The sequence below is a fragment of the Numenius arquata genome, chromosome Z (assembly GCF_964106895.1).
Source record: "Numenius arquata chromosome Z, bNumArq3.hap1.1, whole genome shotgun sequence".
NCBI classification, from domain to species: domain Eukaryota; kingdom Metazoa; phylum Chordata; class Aves; order Charadriiformes; family Scolopacidae; genus Numenius; species Numenius arquata.
The window spans coordinates 12,472,850-12,495,741 of NC_133616.1; the positions used below are offsets into that span (position 1 = coordinate 12,472,850).

General features: G+C 39.5%; 1 protein-coding gene across 1 annotated transcript; it reads left to right on the plus strand.

Annotated features, from left to right (window-relative positions):
* Positions 1 to 5,238: 5,238 nt before the first annotated feature.
* Positions 5,239 to 20,585, plus strand: SUB1 (SUB1 regulator of transcription). Its single transcript, XM_074166330.1, has 5 exons — positions 5,239 to 5,264; positions 7,197 to 7,269; positions 8,959 to 9,078; positions 14,521 to 14,629; positions 17,070 to 20,585. Exons 2-5 carry the CDS (start codon positions 7,198 to 7,200, stop codon positions 17,147 to 17,149), a joined length of 381 nt encoding a protein of 126 aa, XP_074022431.1. The 5' UTR covers positions 5,239 to 5,264; position 7,197; the 3' UTR covers positions 17,150 to 20,585.
* The last annotated feature ends 2,307 nt before the right edge of the window (positions 20,586 to 22,892 follow it).

The window sequence follows — 22,892 nt, forward strand, 5'->3', positions numbered from 1 at the left end:
TACTAGTTGTTTATCATAAATAAATAAGTTTTAATTAGAAAAAAATACTTAGGGTTATAATACAGAGTAATGTATGCTGTTTCCCTAGCTTTACTCGGCATAAGTAGATTTGCTGAAGCCTTTAGGCTGCAACAGAGTTAATTTTCTTAGTAATTTTCCTAGCAGCAGTGCAGTGTTTAGTCTTTTAGCATGAGAAAAACATCAATAACACACTGATGTTTCCTTAGTGTTTTTCCCAAGTCTGTGACTTTTCAGTTCCCCACATTCTGCCAGCGAGTGCGTGTGCACAAGGAGCACAAAACAGGAGATCAGGAGGTGACAACCCTCAGCAGAGACTGCACACCAACAAGACAAGAGCAGTCAACGGCCGGGCTGCCTTGGCACAGAAATAGACTCCAATAAGGTGTTGGAAGACCCTAGACCAAAAGTCACAGGGGTGGCCCGCTGCAAAGGGGCCCCAGTGACAGACTCGGGTGTTGTGTGTGCGACTCCTTGGATGGTGGGAATGCTCGGGCAGCAGCTTCTCCTTTAACACAATGCATCTAAAAATATCACAGACAACAATGGCAAACTAGCATTCAGAAAAACAAATCTTTGACCTTCATTTAATCTATACAAAAGGAGGTTGATCCAAAATATGGTGATAAAAAGAAAGCACTGTATAAAATGCAGTGTCATCAACCCCACTATTTCACTTTAATGTCCAAGACGCACGTTGCTGCTGCGACCGCTGGACTGCAAAACCACGGTTGAAACACAACAGGGAAAACTGTAAATCTTCTGCACCTTCACTGTCAACCACTAAAAGTGAGCAAACATAGACTTTTTTTTCTTTTGTTTGTTTGTTTTTGTAGCGGATGGAGGTAAGATTTCTCAGAGGCAACCTTCTAGTTTGTTTAAAACCAGACGCTCAGCTGGCCTTTGTGTGCCCACCAGAGGGCAGGGCAGATGTACCAGAGGATCGAAGCTTTCCCGCACGGTAGAGCACAGACCGTGCTAAAAAAAGCTGCACTTCTATTTCTTGAAGAGGTAATTTAATAGTTAGTTAGTGCTCTCTTTGTAAAAACCCTAGATAGGTGAAGGTTTAAAATCAGTATGAGTCCAATGCCATCTTCTCATCTGGAAATTATTTCAGATAGCTGAGACACAGACAAGACATTCATTATCTTATCAACCTTCTTATTTTAAAGTGAAATTAAGTTTCTTAAGCAGTGAAGGCAAAGACCGGATATTTTCACCAAGGTTTTAAGTGCATAGGGAAGATTGTGGCCAGTACGTCGAGGGAAGTCATTCTCCCCCTCTACTCTGCACTGGTGAGGCCACAACTGGAATACTGCATCCAGTTCTGGGCTCCCCAATTCAAGAGGGATAGGGAACTACTGGAAAGAGTCCAGTGAAGGGCAACAAGGATGATTCAAGGATTGGAGCATCTCCCTTATGAAGAAAGGCTGAGAGAGCTGGGACTCTTTAGTCTGGAGAAGAGAAGGATGAGGGGAGACCTTATCAATGCTTATAAGTATCTGAAGGGTGGGTTGAAGGAGGAGGGAGCCAGACTCTTTTCAGTGGTTGCCAGTGAGAGGACGAGGGGCAATGGGCACAAGCTGGAACATAGGAGGTTCCACTCAAATATGAGAAGAAACTTCTTTATGGTGAGGGTGACAGAGCCCTGGAAGAGGCTGCCCAGGGAGGTTGTGGAGTCCCCTTCTTTGGAGATTTTCAAGACCCGCCTGGATGCAGTCCTGAGTAACATGCTCTGACATGCTCTGGGCAATCCTGCTTCGGCAGGGGAGTTGGACTAGATGATCTTTATGGTCCCTTCCAACTCTAAAAAAATTCAGTGAAATTCAGTGAAGTGATGAAACAAAAAAAATGTTACCTTTTAACAACAGGGTTTAGAACAGTGACCATAACAACAGAAGTGTTAATAAAACAAAGTAATTTATTAACCCACAAATGGAAGTTATCAGTGTTTAGAATACCAAATTGCAACATAAATAAACTCACCACCCAAACCCAAGCATAATACAAAATTATGCAAGTTTTAATGCAAACACAAATTACGCATCATACACACAGGAAAAACCAGTTATAGTAAACAAGCAAAAATACTGCCTGGCAGTGTCCCTTACTCTTCCTTTCCTGACACTTTAATAAAATTAGTATTCAGATTATAGGCTAACCTTCCCTTCCTCAGCTGATTTATTCATCCACCTTTTGAACTAGTAAGTACTGAGTATTACAACTTCGAAGAGCTGTCCCTGATTCTGCTTGGCCCGAAGGGTGTTTCCTGCTGGCTCTATTTGTAAGTAGAGGATTCAACAATTGCAGTCAGTAAGCGCTCTGCGATCAGAAGCATGAGCTTGTATTTTCAGCGTTCCCGTTCAAATCTGCATGCTGAAATTCATCTTTGAAGAAAAAGCTAATGCTTCAACGTTCTTCTCGGCCAAAGATAGGTGTAGTATGAAATGAGGCAATCGGGCAGTAACTAGAAGAATTTAAGGCCTTTCAAGGCAGCTATAGAAACAAAGTGTCTGCTGAGGAACAAACCCATTACAAAAATCTATTGTAAAAGCTCGGAAAGTGAACTGTACCGCTTGGGGGGAACAGATGACTTACTCAGAAGGTAACAGAAGAAATTTACCTTGGAAAAATTAAGGCTCTTTTTCTAACTTTTCCACTTTTCTAAAGGCAGCATTTTTTTTCTTCTTTTAAAATAGAATAAAATACAGTAAGAGTAACTTACCAAAAAACTCCAACAGCCACTGTACTCAACGACTAGGAATAATTCTCAAAGAAACTTATCATTACTGAAAAACAGAACATGAAATCCCCAGTTTTAGCAAACATTCCCTTTCCCTCACTGATCTATTTCTTGGGAATTCAGCCATAAAAATAAACTTGGTACTTGCATTGGAGGAAATGCTGCAGGTGGGAGAAATTAACTCATTAAGATTCAGGAGAAAAATATCTTTCTTTTAAGTCACTTTATTTCAAGGCTGAAGAACTTGAATAAAGTGCATAAGGAATCGTTGCTTTGAACGTGATGCTCCTAAAACCTTAGCATTCTTTGTGTACCAGGTCTTGACCTATAAGAAAGCAAAGTGGATAGGGATTACAAAGACTTGAACTTCCATTACTAGTCTAATATGAAAAAATAGTAAAAGGCTTGAAAACAAGAGCTATGTTTTTTCAAATTAATATTGCACAGATGGAGACTATCGTGTGTGAAATAGCTATTTTCTTCTTTTTTGGTTTTTTTTTTTTGAGTTAAGCATTAAGTATTAAAATCTTCTTCCACAATTAAATGGCTTGACAAGCCTGATATTTGCATGCATGTGATTTACTGTGTGTTGATTCTATACAAACAACGATAGTTTTATTTTCCAAAGGCCAGGGAGGTAGTAAGAACTGTATATTTTTCTATTTTTCTTTTTGTTTTGCAAGATAAATAACATTATGAAATGGCCAATTTCTAAGAACCACTTAAAAGAGTGCACTTCTAATTTCTGGTATTAACTTCCTGTTTTGCTGCTACTAAAGTGAAAAACTGGCACTCATACTGACAGCCAGTTTACCTCAGTTCATGGTGAGGGCTGCACAGACCACATGAATCCCTTCTATAAACCTCTTTGCCCACCTCCCTTAAGCAGTTTTTCAGAAACACTGCTAAGGACTTGCAGCTGCTCATGCTGACTTTGGGAAATTATCCTCTCTTGAAACATGATGGCCTGTGTTAACAAACAAGGACCTTCAGAATTTAAAAAAAGCCCAAAACTTTTGATTTTAAAAACTTTATTAACAGGTGTTTGTTCTTGAAACTACACAGGCCAATCAGCCACCACCCCACTCCACCTATACCTTCCTTTTCTCTGGAAGGTTGGACTGGGACTGGAGTCCATGTTCTATTTCTGACAGTTTGCTTGCGCTTTTTATGAAAAGCTTGTGTTGTTACGATAGCAACAGCACAGGTCTGGAGGTGATAGCAATGAGAAAAGGACCAAACTAAACTGGTAACAGGTACCTGAAAGCACTGGCACCCCGCCATGCTTACAGCACAACCAAGTTACCCATCGGTGCAAACAGTAACAAGCTGCTTTAGTTTTGTGTGAAGTTGTATTGACTATGGTAATATTTTACTATTAATAAATCTCATCATAAACTAAGAGACAAAGTAGAGGCTCAAACAGGTAACACAGGAAGACACATCAGGAAAGCACCTCTGCTCAAACAGCATGCTTGCCCCGTCGCAGTTTGGGGAGTGCTAGAAGCTTTCTCCTTCCTCAAAGCTGGGGGCAGAGGACCCTTTCCCACCTCCCCTCCATGGAGGTGTCACTTCGCTTTATCTCGGAGGCTGTTGCGTACTTGTGGAGACCAACTTCTTTAGCCTCGTCTAGTCCCGACACAGGAGACGGCATCAGCTGGGCACTCGGGGTGCAGCATGTGCTGCAGAAACAGCCAAGATTGTCAAATTATATTTCCAACGGTTGGAGTTTTGTTTTTTTTTTTTTTGTTTGTTTGTTTGTTTGGGATTTTCTTCCAAAAAGTAGGTGTTTAAAAAAACAGGAGCCGGGATAGATCTAGCCTTGAGCCCCCAGCGCCTCAGGCCTGCCCGGAGACGGCTGCCCAAGGGCAGCGCCGCAGGAGGAAGCCCAACCCCCGCCGGCAGAAAGCGGAAGCGGCTCTTTCCTCAACAGCCGCCCGGGGCTGCGGTTTCGCTATGCAAAGCCGCCGCCGCCGCTCCCCCTCACGGCGCTCCTCGGGCATGGCTCCTAAGGAGCTCGAGGAACCGCTGCGAGAGAGAACAGCCGTTTTACCCGCTGTTTTGGTGTGCGTTTTTTGTTTGTTTGTTTGTTTTTTTAAAGTGTTCCCTTGAAGCACTCGGGTCCTCCTCCCGCAGCCCCGCGGCCAGGGGCAGGCGGCTGGCGAAGGCCCGGCGCTGCCGGCACCTCCCCTCAAGGCGGCCCGGCCGCGGGCTAGGCCCTGCCGCTACCTCCGCGGTTCACCCTCGGAGGCCATCGTTTCTACCCGCCCACTCCCCTCAGTGCCCGGCCGGTGTAAGGCGGGGACCAGCCCCGCGATACACTCCCGCTGCCACCCGCCCGAGCTCCTCTGCCGGGGCGGGAACGAGTAACAAAGGGACGCGGCCCCTTTAAACACCGTCTCACCCACCCCCTTCCCACGTGGTGCAGGCCAGGGGCGGGGATCCCGCGGCGCGTCACTTCCGTTTCTCTCGTGGTGCGGAGGAGCCGCGCGCGGAGCAGGACGTGAGTGTTGGGGGTCCCCGCCTCGCGCCCTGGCGGGGTCGCCGCCATGTTCTCCGCCTCCTGCCCCCGCCGCCGGCCCTTGGATGGGTTCGGCGCCTCCCGGTCGGCGCTGGGGAGGGCCGCGCCGGGCAGCTGTGTGGCGAGGCTGGCCCTTTTCCTCGAGTGCCCGCTGTGCCCGGCGGGAGGGATGCCCCGCGGTGGAGCGGGCTTGGGGCGGGAGGAGGAGCCGCTGTGGAGGAGCAGCTGCCATGTTGGGGGGGCCAAGAGGATTTGAGTGAGGGAGAAAATGGCGGCAGGGAACCGCCCGGCTCCTTTCCCCCCACGCCGGGATCTGCCCCTGCCCGTTAACGACCCCCGACCCATTATTTCTGTGCTGACTTTTCTCTGCTCCGCCGCCGGTGACCTGCAGCCCTCTGGCTGCTACCCTGCCCCAGGAGGATATGTGCGTCCTTGCCCGCGCCCCCCTACTCGGGCCCTCGCTCCTTTCCCCTGGGGGGGCAACACGAGCCTTGGAAAAGAGGAATAGAGGAGGAAAATGGCGGCTGGGATCCGCCTACCCGGTGTTCCTAGCTCGTCCTCGCGTGTCTTTCTCTTCTCCTTTTCCTTCGTCCTCGCTTGGCCTGTCTCGTCCCGCCCTCGCTCTCACCGGTGCTTCGGAGTCCCCTCACGCTCTCCCTGCCGGCCTCTCCCCGGGGGCACCTACCACCCCCCATTTCTTTTCCCTCCAGTTTCCGCCCCCACCTTCCTCCATGTTGTCACTCCCTGATGCGGACCCTGGGGTTATCCCCTGCTGGTGCCCGCGCCACTCACGTATGAAGTCTGCTCTTTTTCGGCTCCCCGATGTCATGTCACCGCTGTGCTTATTTTTACATTGTCCCATACCAGCTTTCCTCTGCCTCCATCCTGCAGCGTGGCTTATGTGTGCTTCCCCGTACCTTGTTTCATTTTCAGCAGCTTCCATCATTGTGTTCCAAGCTATTACGACAGAACTTACCCTGCTTTAGAACCACGATGATCCATTAGTATTATTCAGACTCTGTTTTTTCATTTGCGTATGCTTTTTTTTCATAGTCAGTTTAAAAGCACTGCTATTTCTCTCTCCTGAGATACACTTCTCAAATCTTGTCTTAGCCTTTCCTAGCTGTAGTTTATTTTATACAATTTCTCTCTAGGATGCTTATTTTTATTCTGAAAGAACAAATGAGCTATGCATTTGTTACAAAGAGTTTCTAGTAGCAGGCAAGATGTGCAACTGCTATATGTAACCACATGTTTGCATACTAGAGCGATGTAGAAGTACACCTGGCAGCATGCATTCAAGGAAAGTTGAACATCCACTTGTCTGGCAAATGGCTAGACTCCAGTGACTGATGTGTTGAAGCTGCAGTGGAAATATTCATTGCAGAGCTGTAGTTCACTGTAACTGAGTTGTTTTTCAGTCTTTTGTGTTATTGGTGGGAGCTTAAGCTTCATGTATGATAATTGCGCAGTGTGGTGTTTGCAAATCCAACTGGGCAAGTTGCCTACGTAAGAGTATAAATACTGCTGGGCCTTAATAGTTTATATTTGCAAATGTAACATAAAGAATTCAACTGGAGGACAGTACTGTATTGTATGTCTTACATTATGGTTTCTGTCTTATCTAGGGGTGTATGAAACTGGTGAAAAATTGTCCCTTTGTAAACAGTTCAGAAATTAAAACACTGCGTTTAATGAGTTGCAGCAAAAAGTAGAAGAGATGTAAGAGGGAAGAGTGTACACATCTACAACATTATTAATATATTAATATTAAAGCTTGTATGAAAAGGCAGGAAAGTCTTTAGCAGGGTTTTGAATAAGATGAGCCGTTACAAACAGGTCTGAAGATGGCTTTCCAGCTGTAATGGGTCATATTCCTTATATAGTGTTCTCACATTATTTTTCTCTTCCTAGAATGCCTAAGTCAAAGGAACTTGTGTCTTCAAGCTCATCTGCCAGTGATTCAGATAGTGAAGTTGACAAAAAGGTGAACATTATATGCAGTTTATTACTACTGTATTAACTCTTATATTTCAGGCTGGGGTTAAGGAATTCAGTGATCATTATGTCACAACTTGCATGTCATTCCATAAGATTTATCAGACACTTAACCAAAAAACACCCCTGCCCTCCAACAACCACAGCAACAAAAAAACCCCACATCTCTCAAGATGAGGGTTTGGGTGGATAGGATGCTTTTTGCCTTGCAATAAACTTTTTTTCTTAAGTTGGATTTTGCTCTCTTCAGTGTTTTCCATCTGATATATATCTAACCACAAGCCTTCCTGGATTTTTTTTTTGCTTCTTTGTGGCAAGTGATAGAAGGTTTCTGTATAAGATGCCCCTGGTGGCAAGAATTTGGACTAATTTTGAGGACGGGCTCCCCCCTGCCCTACAGCATTTTGGTGTCTGGATTACTTGGCCAAAGCAAAAATCTTAAGCTGCCCCATCCTTCATGTGCCACTTGCTTATCTTGTTTGCATCTTCTTTTTCTCTGTTTTTTACAGATTCTTACATTTTCTTTAATACCATCCACTAGTTTCTCACTTAAAAGCTGAGACAACCTGAATGTCTTTGAGATGATTAATTTTAATGTATCTTGGCTGTTTTAAATGTATAAATTGAGTGTTCCCATTTATTTGTAATAGTTATTTAATTTATAAGTTTCTAAGATGTACCAGTCATTACGAACAAAAAGTGAAAAAAACAGCAAATAAATCTTTTTAGGACATGCTAGCTGGTAATGCAGACATCAAGTCTTTTAGTGTGGTATGTGAACAGACTCGGTCTGCTTTACTGTGTTCAAACATGACTTGGTTGCACTTTGCAAATTAGTTGTTCTGTCATGTCAAATCTTAATATAAGAGAAAATGGTCAGGTGATTTTTTTGATGAGGAAATGTATTTCTGAAAAGACATAGTCTAACAGTCTGCTTTAGTGGGCAGTAAGGTGCTTTTTTCTTCTGTTATGATCTCCTGTATTTATTGGAACTATTAATCTTTAAAAGAGGTTATCCATCATAATAGTTCTAGCAGGTGAACCTAATTTTTGGAATCTTTGTATTACTTTGGGGCAGGCATGGTTACTATATAATCATTAGTAGAAATAGTAACTTTGTAGCATCTGCAGGTCATCTGATTTACAGGTGATATTATCTGAATATTTTAAAAGCAGGTTTAATTTATTGTGCTATGGACAGAGATTTGACGCTGATTTTTTTAAAAAAAATCTCTGACAGAGGTGGTTCCCAGATCCCTTCTTCATTATTTCATGTATTATTTTTCTCTTTTTTAGAAAAGTTTGTAAGCTATTCTGCATTTTTTGTTGCACGTGGTGGAAAGGAAGGTGAAGCTTCCATCAGACTTCACATTTTTTGTTAAAGCTACTGAACTGCATAGAAAGAGTAGACTTTTTGAAATGTATTTTAATGTAATTCAGTTCTCTTTAAAGCCAAAGTATTATGGTAAACTTCACTGGGAACATAATTACGCTCATTTGAAGATTTTTATTTTTTTGAATTCCAGTCTAAATGTACAGCATTGGATTCCTGCCTTCTCAGAGGGAAGGTCATAGTGTGCATTGCATAGTATTAGTTTGTGACCTCTAATGTAAACTTTTTTGTAGTTTATAGAATGAGTTATCATTCATGCTTTTCTTTTTTTGTTCTTGCTCCTAGGCAAAGAGGAAAAAGCAAGCAGCTCCAGAAAAGCCTGTAAAGAAGCAAAAGACTGGTGAAAGTTCAAAAGGTGCAGCTTCTTCTAAGCAAAGCAGTAACAGAGATGAGAATATGTTTCAGGTAAAATTGATGACTCGTAGAGGCTGCTTAAGGTAACATGTTACATCATTCAGTGTAAATTTTACAAGGTGGTGTGAATATCTTGACAGCGTAGTGCTTGGTCTCCTGAAGCCTTCGCCAAAGGGGATTACGACAGTAGCATGCAGATGAGATGCTCAGAAAAAGCGTTGTCAGGTCTCTGCAGAGTAAAAGAATCTGAGTTGTAGCAGTTGATCTAACCCTCGTATTGTTGTTAACGGTAACTCTTGGGGTAGTAATTTTGTCTGTAAATGTAGCACTTACCATGAGTATATTGTAAACATGCAGTCAGGACTATATCTACGTGGAAATGTTTTTAATCAGGGCTCTTGAAGGAAAGGTTTTTGGAAACCGAAGTATGGACTCTTAATTCCTATTTAACTAGGTCAAGGGCAGCTTGCTTCCTGTATTATAAAACAGTGTCTTGGAATAAGTTTTGCTTGTTCCTTTGTTTTACAATGGAGGTTTTTCTCACTGGACATCCCAAAAGATTGTAATTTTTTACTTTGTCCTTGTTTTTAAGATGGGATGAATGTATGTTTTTCAGTAGCAAGATGCATTTGTGAATTCAGGGTATTGCAGTTCCTGGGCTTAGCCGAGGCAGTAGCAGTGTGTGCTGAAAGCTGTGCAAGAATATGTGTAGCTCAGAATTACCTGTTTTAGGTGTGTGGATCAGGACTCAATAAATGTCTCTGACTAGCTGGCTGGAAAGGAACTTAAATTCTGAGAGACTTTGATTCTTAAGCTTGTGAAAGGGTATGGGAGACTTGCCTAATAAGGTGGCCCCAACACAGAGTAAGGCAAAAGAAATGGTTTTGGGCTGTAGCTGTGCAAAGTAATATGTCAAAAAAAATTTCTAGAGAGAAGGCCTGTTTAACTGATCTGTAGTACAGAGCAGTTATTTTTAATGTACCGATTCTCACTTTTGTCTTCATGTATAGTTGGGAGGGAGAGCTTTAATTGAAGGCAATAACTGGACTTCCCCATCAAAGGAAAAATATAATATTTTTAGTTCTCCTGGGGCATGCTTTGAACCGTGTATGAAAAAAGAGATGGTGTATTCTACACCTAATGAGGTGAAATGCAGTTAGAACTTAAAAAAAAAAAAAGTATATAAGCTTTATGCTCTGTTTGTAATAAATTCAGAAATCCCAGTCTTGGGGAAAGTGGTTAAAAATTTTATTGCTCCCCTGGTGCAAAAAACCCCCAAACCTGTTTCACATAAAAGCAAAAATATTTGTGTGCTCTGATTTCTTTCAACCTTTTTGACTGAAGGTAGTAAAAAGTTACTAAAAACAGACAGTAGAGGACTCCTGTTAGTCTGATAAGAACAAGATTCTTCCAGTGTTGAGTATAATACAGAAAAAATATTTGAATATCACCTTGACCTAAAACATCAGTGTTACTTAGTCTCTGCCTGCCTTTTAGTTAATCAACAACAAAATAGCTTATTATTTAGATAGCTTATTGTGTTATGTGAAGCATTGTGAGTTTTTTTTCATGCTGCATCAGCTTACGTGCATTAAATTTAAGATGCAGTGGTTTCAATGTAGAAATAGCACCAAAGGTCTGAGGATACTTCCCCTCTTTCCCCCTTACCCAGGAGAGCATGCTAGAAGATCTAGCAGTGTGTTAATTTTTTAGGTATGGTTTTGTTTGTTCTAGGACTATTAGTAATACTAAAAACTCATTTCTGATTTTCCATGGCAGTAAAATGATTTGTGATGTGCAAATGACTTTGCAGTATAACTTACAAGTGTGGCTTCAATTGATGGAAGTCAGACTGTAAAGCATTCATAGGATAGTCAGAAGTTCTGTGGTGTCCATATTGTGTGTGGGAGTGCCAGCAAATTACGTGAAACTTAGTCTTCTTGTTCTACACCCTCAGGCTGTGTTCTTAAAGTATACAGCTTCCCTTAATATAGAACTCATTGTGACTGCTGTATTCAGAAGAATCTGCGTTTTGAAAAAGATCTACGTTTTATTATTTTTGTTTGAGGCTAATGTTGGTGTAATGGTATTCTCGAAACTAATTATGAAGAATACTATAAATGTAAGTAGAAGGGAATTAATTCAGTATAAGACCAAGTGTGTTTTATTTATTTACATGTCTTGCCCTTTTTAGGTTTTATAAGTAGGCTATTATAAGTTGGAATTAAATCATTTGGTTCAGTTGGGGTGTGGAAATTTATCTTACTCCCACTTGCGATGTATTACTAGAGGCCCTAAGGCCATTATTCATGTTAATGTGGAAGGGTTTAGTGTTGATATGTTGGATCCCCTTCTGTGGCTTCAAGCCAGCTGAGCTCTGCATCATGTACTTTGGTTAGTTTGACAAATCCTGTCATCTACCTATGCCTGATTTGGAATAAGGTTTGTTAACCTTGTCAGGATGCAGTAATTAATGCACCCAGAATGGAACCATATTGCGTGATCAGGCATTTCACTGAAAGCGTTACTTCAAAAGTCATCCATCTGTATGTTGTCCCTCTTCCCCCCGTCTCCTTTTTATTATGATGATTGTTTTTAAAGTTTGGGTTGTATTTGCTTTTTGACTTAAGAGAAGTAAGGTCTTTGGTTTCCCAGTGTATTGTCTTTATCTAGCATAGGCTTCTGAAAGAAGAAAAATATGTAAGTTTATGATGTTCTTGAAAGGTGATTGGTTTAGCACATTAATTCTGAAACTTCAGTGGTCACTGATGCTTTGCACAATCCGTTTGCTGTGTTGCAGGTCTCACTGTCTACAGGACTCTATTGTGCACCATCTAATGTTATACATAGAGTTATTAGCTAAGAAAGAAGGATTTTTTTTTTTGCTGTTTCTACTTCCACGGTGTGTATAGAGTTTAATCAAGACAAACTGGAAATAGGAGGAAAAATGGTGAAGAAGGTGCTTGCTGAAACTCGTGCAGGAAGTCAGTTGCATAACTGTGAAAGGAACCGAGACACAGTTCAGTGCTTTTTATTCTAAGAAACGGAAACCTGGAAATAATGCTTCTAATGTCTTCTAATTTATGTAATTCGATACAATACTATAATCTAAGAAGCTGTAATAGTTAATAAAATGCATATGAACTTGTGTATGAAGGTTGAACTGAAGTAAGTACACTGCTATAAATCAATACAACCCTTGGAACACTACTGTGGTTATGGAGATATGAAGATGTCTTGTATCAGTGAAATTATTCTAGGACTGTCAGCTTCTGTATGAAAAAAAGAATCATTCAGAGATTATTCTGTGCCAGAATTGCAGGCAACTGAACATCAATTTACATAAATAGTTAAATCTGGATTTTGTTTGAGGCTTCTAACCTTAGATGTTAATTGAAACTGTACTTTAGAAGTCTGTTTAAAGCTTTAGCAGTGGCAGCTTTTTCATAGAGTTCAACTAAACATTCAAGATTTAATGTGAGCATTCAGCTGAAGTCTAGACAGTGATGTAAAACCTAACAATTTAGCGTTTTCATATAGAGCTGTTTCCATTCGAGGTAGACTTACTGATTGAGTAAATGTGAACTTTGCATTATTGGCCCTTGCCTTACTGTAGTTGGATTAAGACATACAGTCTTATCCTTAAAATTCAAATCCTAAACCTTTCTACTGTATTTGCAGCTGTAATCTGTTATATTGTATCAGATTTTATTTCTTAGAGAAAATCTGGAATTACTTGGCGATACAGTAGTAGTATTTGATAGCTTGGAAAAAAAAAGGTGTTGCAGAGTATTAGTACTTGAAGCTATTCTTAGAGGTGACCTTAAGAGTCACTGAAGCTTTAAAGGGTAAAACCAAGAAATGGTGTTCATGTAGGCTATTTAGGATATTCTTTGCCAGCAGTGCTGATGGACTTGGCCATGATACCAAGTTTGGTCTGAAAGAACTAAACTACCATGACATCATAACTTACTTTTGAATGCTAAATTTGTAGTACTGTGAAAGTATTTAAGAAATCAGTCAAAAATACTATCTTATAGACTGTAATATCTTGTTCATTTTAAAGAACGCTTTGAAGTAGGAAAAGAACTGCATCACGCTTACAGTATCTAGAGATGTCCTAATTTTTTTAAAATCAATTTTAGAGTTAATTTAGCATGATCTACGCAAGAGGAGAAATTACTTGAAGCAAACCTAAAGCATTCTTGTTTAAATCTCTCCTATTATAAATTAATTCTATTTTGTGAAATAAGAGCTATGACTTAAATATCTGTCATTGATTTTAGTTGATTGGAGAATTGTTCAACCTTTCTAGTCAGACTTCATGCTAGTAAGATGTGTTTGGGCCCATGTTAAATTGCACCAAAATGCAGGATGCATAAACTAAGGAAGTTGAAAACTGAAGATTATGTTTTATCAGGAAGGAATATTCTATTTAAAAATCTTTTACTTTAGAATCTGTTCTTTCTTCATAAAGTGTATTGAAAAGGTGCATACAGAATTCTAAGAATTTCTTACATGAATTGTAAAAAACGTGGTTTTTATTATCTATCTGATTCTCAGATTCACATTATACTTTGAATTTATGTGAACAGTAGTTTTTTATCAAATTTGGGAAGATCTTTAATGAGCCTAAATGTGTGGCGTAATACATAGTTGTCAGTGTGACCGCTTCCCTCCAACCCCGTTCCATGTCATTGGCTTATCCCCATCCCGCACACCGTCCCTACCTCCCCCGCTAAAAAAAGCGCCCTCATAATTCTGTTAAGACACTGTGTAAGACACTGTGGTGCAGAAATGGAACTCCAGTGGCATTTCATACCATGCTACATGCTGGTGAAATGAAAGCATTTATATGTTTTTTTTTTAACACCTGGTGCAGTGAGGCAGTCTTTTAACCACAGTTCAGTGAAGTGCCACAAAAGCTTGGGAACAGGCATGGAACTGCTGGTGGCTAATTTTCATTTCCATCTGTATTTACTGTGTTTAAAAAAAAAAAAAGATTAAAAAAAGAACCAAACAAAAACCCCTCTGGAAATTGCGGTTATCTCATGTGGCTATCTAGTTTGCTTTTTGTACGTATGGAATGGACTAAAATTTAGATTTGGGAGTAGAATTCCCGCTTCCCCTGTTTGTTTACAACTGCTACAAACAAAGATAGTTATAAAAGATGCAAAATCTTATTTCAGAAAACAGTAATTTAGTGGTTTTTGTAAGAAGTAACTGTGTTAAGAATATAGGTATTTTTATTCTAGGAGAGCTACTTTTGCACTGAGCATTGAATGCTCAACTCGTTTAAGTCATTCATCCATTTATATTGTCATTACTTATTAGCCTACTGACTACTCTGGATTAAGCTTTTGATCTAGTTTTTTTCTCTGGTGTCTAAAATAAGCCACAGTGTGCAGTGTCACATGTCTGAGTCTGATACAGGGAAAAGTGAATGCTGTAACATGTAAAATAGCTAAACAACCCTTATATGTGTTTTGACAGATTGGCAAAATGAGGTATGTCAGTGTTCGTGACTTTAAAGGGAAAGTCTTAATTGATATTAGAGAATATTGGATGGATCAAGAAGGTGAAATGAAGCCTGGCAGAAAAGGTATTGTTCTCCATCATGTTATTTTGTAGTAAAATGTTGTCTGCAGTTTGCTGGAGAGCTTTGTGTATCAGATTTTTATACTTTGTTGCTACCTGATATTTTTAGAATAGTATTTTAATCTTTTTATGATTTATATATTAACAAGTGATTGGTTTTATCTGTAGGTTATAAACAAAAGCAAAGTGGGTTTGTTGTCCTGAGTCTGTTTTCCTAAATGCATCCTCCACCATTTATGGAAAGGAAGGCATCTGATACAAGCAAATTTGGTATGGGAGTTATAAACATAGCCACACTTTCCTCCCCACTTCCATTAATTAACTTAATGCAATTTCTTTCTTCTATTATAATTTGATTTCTTATTTCAAAATTCACGGAAAAGATTTTCACTTACTTGTTTGTGGTAAGATGCTAATTTCTTTATTATGTCATTCATTTTCTATCAGATTATAGATTAAAATAATTCAAACATTTAATGCAACTAATTTTGGAAAAAACATGTCAAGATTTTAGTTCAGGTGAAAATACCTCAAGAGTTCAAGTTTTGGTACTGTGCTTCTAATCTGCAGCACAGCATTAGCCATTGTACCTTTAATTGCCACTCCCATACCTGCTTTTTATGACATGCCTCACTGAACCATTATCAGAACTTTGCCACCTGCAAGATGAGGGTGTGAGGACAGTTGTGGGAGTACTGCTTTTGCTTAATGTCATGTTGCTTCTGTCAGAAAAGCCTGCTTTTAATCGGTTTTCATATTGCACCAAGGAAAGAGGTAAGTATGAAACATTCTGCACTGGAGATTGAAGATGTTTATTGTACAGTCAGCGTAAGGTTTGTTACATTCTTCTGGTGTGTCCAGGAACAACTCGGTGGATAGACATTTGGAAAACTTGAGAAGTATTTTCAACATTTCTCACATGATCACTGAGGATAGATTTGTATGAACAGATGTAGTGGCACTACACAGGAAAATTTCTTGGTTTGTATTTGTTGTTGCTACTTAACAAAAAAGATTAGTCTAACATCCAGGGACTTTAACCTGCTGTGTTTTCAGGTGCCAGTCAAAAGTATATGCAGTTTGAGTAGCAAACTACAATGAGATTTGAAGAGTGGGCTAAATGACAAAAATTACATGATGTAGGTAGAAATATCAATGTGGCCAAAGGTCTGAATTTTACTAGGATAAAATTAATAATAGTCTGATACAGTGTGTGAGTTGAATGTTCCATTGATGCATTTACGAGCTGCTAATCTAGCTGTCCTGAAAACAGTACAAGCAGTTGAAATTGAGTAATAAAAACTAAGGAAAAAAAAAAAAACCTGTTTAAATTATTGTGTGAGATTGTTTCAAACAGCATGCCTGAACTGCATGCAATCCTTCTGGTATGTGCTTCAAGGACATCTTGATATTTGGACCCCTGATAATGATTAGCAGACCTGAGCTAACTTTTCAAAAGAAACCTGCCCTCTAAAGACTGGTGGAAAACTGCTTAGAGTAGCTCCATGCAGACTGCTCGCTGCTTAAAATTGTGGTAGTGCTCTGATAAGACAGTGATGGTAGAAGGAAAAAAAAGTAATGAGCCCCAAAAATGGAATTCAGAGTTTCACTGGTTTTTAGGTCCTGCTCCACCTGCAGGGAGAAAGCAATGAAGGAATCCTGATCACTGAGGGGGGAGAGTGGGGGTAAATAGTAGACCTGGCTGGAGAGAGTATCAGAGGTTGGCCTGTGAGTCTGTACTTGCGTAGAGTTGGCATAGAGATCGTAGGGGAAGAATGAGGAGACTACAGCACCAAGGAAACACGTGTCTGGACTCGAGCTTCAGGAAGTACAAATTTAGAACTGAGGAAATGGGTTCTGGGGCACAAAATGATTATTGATTGATTGTCACTAGAAACTGTAGTGAACTTGAAATGATAAAATAACTTTTGTGTTCTAGGGAGTGGAATAGAGTCTCTCCAAAATATTACTCACAGTATGTGTTACATATAGTGCTTTCAGAAACAGGAGGGAAAAAAAACCCGGAATTATGATACTTTAAAAGTGTATAGAAGTTCAGTCCACAGAGATGTGGCTTTTAGGAGCCAACGGGAATATGAATGATTTCCAACATCTCAGTCAAGGTTTTTTTGCTGCCTTCAGTCTAGGCCAGAGCTGTATTTCACTTCCTGTGTTTAGCCTAATACATGTGAATGAATTTGCGACACCGTACTCTTTTTCTTTGTAATTTAAACTTGTCCAGAGATTAGGTGAAGTCTAAAGTTAAACAGAAGTGTTCCGAAGGAGGAGTTTCACTTTGTAACTGAGGTGGTTGTTGAAGTAGCTCAAGCATTAATAATTATGACATAGACTTTGTGTATGAAACCAGCTTTGATTGTAATTATTCAAGATCTTGCATCACGATTTTCTTTTTGTCTGAAGTGTTTGTTTTTAATGCATTTCAGGTATTTCTTTAAATCCAGAACAGTGGAACCAGCTGAAGGAACAGATTTCTGATATTGATGATGCAGTAAGAAAACTGTAAAGACAGAGCCATACAGAAACTTTTATCACTTTAGTTGTTTTAAGCGGTCTTTTTACATTGGCTTTTGTTTTCTAAAATATTGTTTTCCAAGCTATTGTATATTTGGATTGCAAAACGATTTGTAAGATGAATACTTTTTTTATGTGCATTAAAAGTGTATTCTGAGTGAGGCTATTTGTGTATACTTTACTAAAAGGAAATGTGTTGCTTTCACCACCTGGTGTAAAATAAACAAATCAAATAATATGTAAAGCATACTTGTTATGGCCTTTTGATTGGAGGTGTTTGCTGATAAGGCCACCTAATAGCTTTAGTCTTTTGTTAGTTTCAGTTTAGTTAACAGTTAATAGGATTCTGAGGAGTTTTCTTAAATGTCACCATTTAATTTTTTCTTTTATTTCATACTCTTTGGAATTGCCCTCACAGCTTTCTGCTTTAAGACTTGATACAAACAGTGAATACTTGGTAAAACACATTTTTGTAGATAATTTTAAATACTGTATTTGCTAATTTACCCTATTTATTCAGATGTAAACAGTCCTGAGTATATAGACTTTTTTGCATTACTTGCATGAAGTGTTATGCTAAACAATAACACTTGAACACAAGCCACGTGCTATTTTTTCCCATTTTTCTATAGCTTGCTTGACTTAGAAAATACAGTTAGCCTTTTTCTTGGACCCTAGATTTTAGAATGTGATGCATAAACTTTTACAGTAATAGACATATACCTCAGAGTAAGATAGTATTTAAAAGCTCCAAATGTGGTTATTAGTTAGGTACCCTTTTCAAGCTTTGCATTAAATTCATTTGTGAACACATACTAACTAGTTACTCTATAGAAAAGAACAGTTAGCCTGTCTTTGTAGGACTTTTGTTCGTTTGAGAGGATTGCATAAACAACAATGCTTAAACTAGGCTGTAACACAGGTTAAACAGTCAAACAGGGTTAAAATTGCTTCAGCCAAAGTGTCTGGCTATGATGCTTTTGCCCTGCCCACACTGCCTGCCCAGACCTCTCAACTCGGCTTGCTTTGTGTGGCTTACCACATGCACAGCGGTTTTATCTTTTGTACAGAAGATACTGAGCGCTTCTAGTGGAGCGCTGGTACGTAGCGAATCACGACTGGCGCACTTCGCTTGTCAGCCATGTTTCTGTTCTCGTAAGAGAAGCTTCTGTCCACGGGAAGCTCTATTGAGATGCTGCCCCAGTTGAAGGGCTTCTTGGTAGGTGTCACAAACAGTGGAATGAAAAAGGGAAAATACGATATTTGAGTAGAACTTGGTGAGATAAGGGGCATTCCACTATGGAAGTTAATGGTGAAAGATCAAAGTTAGCTGACACGTAGTAACTACTGCGAAGAAATGTACATTAGCGGAATTGGAGAAGAGTTCATTTTCTGACTTAATTCAGTTAATCGAAGGAAGAAGATGAAGCAACTTCATGAAAATTGACATTTCGAGACTATGTAGTGGATATAGAACTTAATTGGTTCAGCTGTAATTTTCCCATTTGATGTTAAAATTAATGTATTTTTAAAATTTTGTATAGATAAACAGGATTTACTATTTGCTTAATTTTGGAATATCTTAATATAGTTGTTTATATTGCAGACGTGCATGGAAGTGCCATACACAGGCTATTCCTGTGCCGCAGAGTTAATAATTCAATACAAATAGATACCGAAGAGTGAGGAAAGGTGGCTTCATCAAATTAAATATATATTATTTAATTTAAATATTATGACATACCTCCACCTGCTTTTTAACTTACCCATTGTTGACATATTACAAATAAAGTTAAGATCTGTTCTTTTATACAAAGCCCATAAAATCTGCTTGAGGGTGAATAAAAAGGTGAAGATATGTTTTGTGGTAGCAGATGCATTTTTGGGCACGACATTCTTTTTTGAGTGACTCTCAGAGGCAAGTAGGGATATTTGGACCAAATAGTATATATATTTAATATCTGCTAAAATTCAGAGTAGTGTGAACGAAATAAATTGCTTCAGATCACTATCGACAGTTCTAGGTGTTTTGTATTTGCAGTATGTGTATAGATTTTTGCTTTAAATCTGAAATTTTGCAACCAGATTTCACCTATTTTACCTCAAAACTTTCATGTGGCTACTTTAAAGTGCATGACTATATTAGAGGGAACATTGTCCTCACTTAGATTACTGTGGCAGTAGGTCATTGGATGACAAGTGTGTGCAGAGTACAATATAATTCTGTTCAGGAAGGTGGAAAATTAAATTAGTTCATTTGGGAGTAAGTGAAAAAGTCTTAATATAGTGATTAGTTCTCTTGTGGAAGCTGGTGGTAGAGGTGTTTGAAGAAATTGGTATTTGTTAATCAAGAACTATTAGTTCCTATTTATAGATAACCCCCTTGCTGAATTCATGGTGATAGTTACTGGAGCTGTTTATCCCGTTTTGCTTGATAAAACTTGGGGCAGTTTGATTTTACTTAGCTTGTGTGTTTAAAAACAGTTTTCCATCTGCCAGTTGTATTTCTGCCTGTAATAATGATATAATACCATCTATTTTACCTAAGCCAATCTTAAGATCTGCATGAATGTCCTACAAAAAAGGGAACTAACTAACTGAACCAGTCAGTTTCACAGATGAATACAAAATAGGATGAGCTGAATTGTGAGGGAATTCTTTGCACCTCAGATGTCTGATGTGCTTGTTACTTGATAAAAATCTGACACATTCAACGTTACTTTGAAATAAATAGTTGGTAGTGATTTGTCATGTAGTTGTCTATGGCTGTAGTCTTTCTAATTTGAGAAGAAAATTTATTTATTTTTTTTTTTAGATTATTTTCTTGCAGACAAAATGGTAGTTAGGGTATGTACAGAAGTGTCCATGGAAGAAAATTGTGCATGTGTGAAAAGGCTGTGTAATAAATAGGGGATAAAAACACTGCTTCATTTCCTATTGAAGTGGTGAAAGATGCATTTGATTCTTGATGTTTATGCAGGGCATATTAGCAATATGTTTTATAAATTAAACTTAACAATGGAGTTTAGGAGGAAAAATACATCACAGTTAGAGCTGCCAAAGTACTACATGTGTGATAAATCAAGCTGTCGTGTACGATGTTGCTCTTATGTAGAGATGTTCATACTGAAATTAAGCAAACGCAGTACTAAGTTTGATATTTCTGTTAAAGGAAATGCCCCAGTTAAGTACTACTTATGTGATCTGTTAGCAAAAAAAATGGATGATTGTAATTCTGGTAACTCAAATGTCATATTGTTAACCATGTGGAATGTTTCATGTTTTGCTCTGGTGGTATCTACTGCAGAGAGGCCACTGGAAATACGAGCCCTCCAACTGTAATTACCTTAATGTTCAAATAAAAAATAGTTAAATGGCATACGTGTAACAACAGTTTGAACACTTGGAAATAAATGAAGACTTCTGTTGACATAGTGTTATTTTTAATAGAAATTTAGCTGCACTAAAACTTACGTTTTCCCTAAATTGTTATGGAAACTGCTTTTTGTTTCTTGCAACTGTTGTAATTTGGAAATTTGGAAACTTAATCGTCTTATACGTGGTCCATGTTTGTGGGTGGGGGATTGGTTGTGTAGCCCAAAGGGATAGAAATTTTTTATTATGATAGAAGAACAAGCATCACATAAATATCGAAGCAGCAGATACAAACACACTTTCAAACATCAGACAGACGGAAAGTGCCTGGTAAGTTGCTACTGTTAAGAAAATGGCTCGTGATCTTTTTCAGTGGAGTTTCTTTTTGATCTGACAATAAATATAACCATTGATTGGGCAGAAAAAATGTACCCAAAAAGCTCACCACTTTATTTATTACCATTGGTCAGGTCAGTGTAGGCTTCTTCAGGAAGGATACCTATTTTTCACATGCTTGCTGTGACTGGTTTGTAGGGAGAGGATTAACTGATTCTGGCCTTGAACCTAACAGATTTTTCTTCAGGAGATTTTGATTAGTTTAGCAGTTTATAGCCACAGAAACAGAAATGACTGGCTCAAAGAGAAGAAACGAAGTTTGGGGGGTTGATGGAGGGTCATCATGTCCTTCCTATTTCTCATTTACTGGTGGGATTAATCTTTGACTGTAGCTCTGGTGGCTGTACGGAAGAGCAATCTGATGAGCAACGTTTTTCCTGTTGTGAATCAAGCCTGTGTCTCCCCTGCTCCGAACCTAATCTTGTAAGGTGAAAGTGTGAAGACACCTGCTGACCAGATGAAATAAATGGTCCTGGGCTGTAGTGACAGTTTATCAGGGAAGCTTATATTGTGTTGTCTTGTGAGCTGAGGGACATGCCATTAGTCATGAGGATAACTTAAAGGCAGAGAACTTGGTGGCAGCTGTTCATATTGTGCTTCATTTAACAAAAATGTTATAATTTTTTTTTCCGAGATCTGCTTAATTTGGTTTTCCTTGTACTTACTTTTTGCTTTCAGTGAATTCGTATACACGTGATTGATGGGATGGCGAATGAGGTAGGAACTGAGGTTGGGTTGAGGACTCGGGTTCTTAAAAACCTTGTCCTTTGGAAGGATGTGAGCTCTCAGTCCTAAAGGTGAACAGAGCTTTCTGTAAAACTGCAAAGGTTGGTGGAATGAACAGACTCTTCGTGGAATCTCTAGGTGTGTTTGATAAGGCTAAATAAGAAGAAAGTTTTAGCCTCCTTGTCAGCATGCCTAGTAGACTGCTGTTAGTTATCAGTAGTCTTGGGCGGAAGTTAGTGAGGTAAAAACTCCTGAAGTAAAGGAGTGGTAAGATTTTACATGGCCCTGTGCTTGTGGTGTTACCTAAAGAACTGTTTCACACCTTTAAGAGTTTAAAAGTTTTATACTTTCACTAATGGGCTAATGTGTTGAAATGATTTTCAGGCCATTGAAAATAAAGCCCATTTCATGTTAGGAATAGAAAGACCTAAATTGTTCTATTCACTAAAATATCATGCAACATGTCTGAGGGAGAGGCGAATGACATTGTATATGCTCTTGAGATTGATGCAACCCTAACAACTGCTTGAAGTTGAAAGTTACGTGTTATATAGGAATAAAACTTTGCAGTCTGTGGTGTTGATTTTATGTCATCTTTGAAGCTTTTTGCTAGCCGTCTCAACATGAAATGGCTCTGCAGAGCTCTGCTGTCTCCGCTGCTTTCCATTTGCCAGCCCTTACTCAGATCTGCAGCTCCCTTTGGATTTCCTCTGTTACCTGTGTTCCGACTGGAAGCATCCTTCCATCTCTTGGAACACGAGCGTCTCTGGCTATGCTCACATTATCACAAGACAAGAAATACTTTAACAATTGGATGCTAATGATAGTTGGCAGATCATAGAATCATAGAATGGTTAGAGTTGGAAGGGACCTTAAAAATCATCGAGTTTCAACCCCCCTGCCATGGGCAGGGACACCTCCCACTAGAGCTGGTTGCTCAAAGCCCCATCCAGCCTGGCCTTAAACACTTACAGGGATGGGGCATCCACAACTTCTCTGGGCAACCTGTTCCAGTGCCTCACCACGTTCACAGTAAAGAATTTCCTCCTAATATCTAACCTAAATCTCCCCTCTTCCAATTTAAAACCATTACCCCTTGTCCTGTCACTACACTTCCTGACAAAGAGTCCCTCTCCGGCTCTCCTGTAGGCTCCCTTCAGATATTGGAAGGCTGCTATGAGGTCTCCCCGGAGCCTTCTCTTCTCCAGGCTGAAAAACCCCAGCTCTCTCAGCCTGTC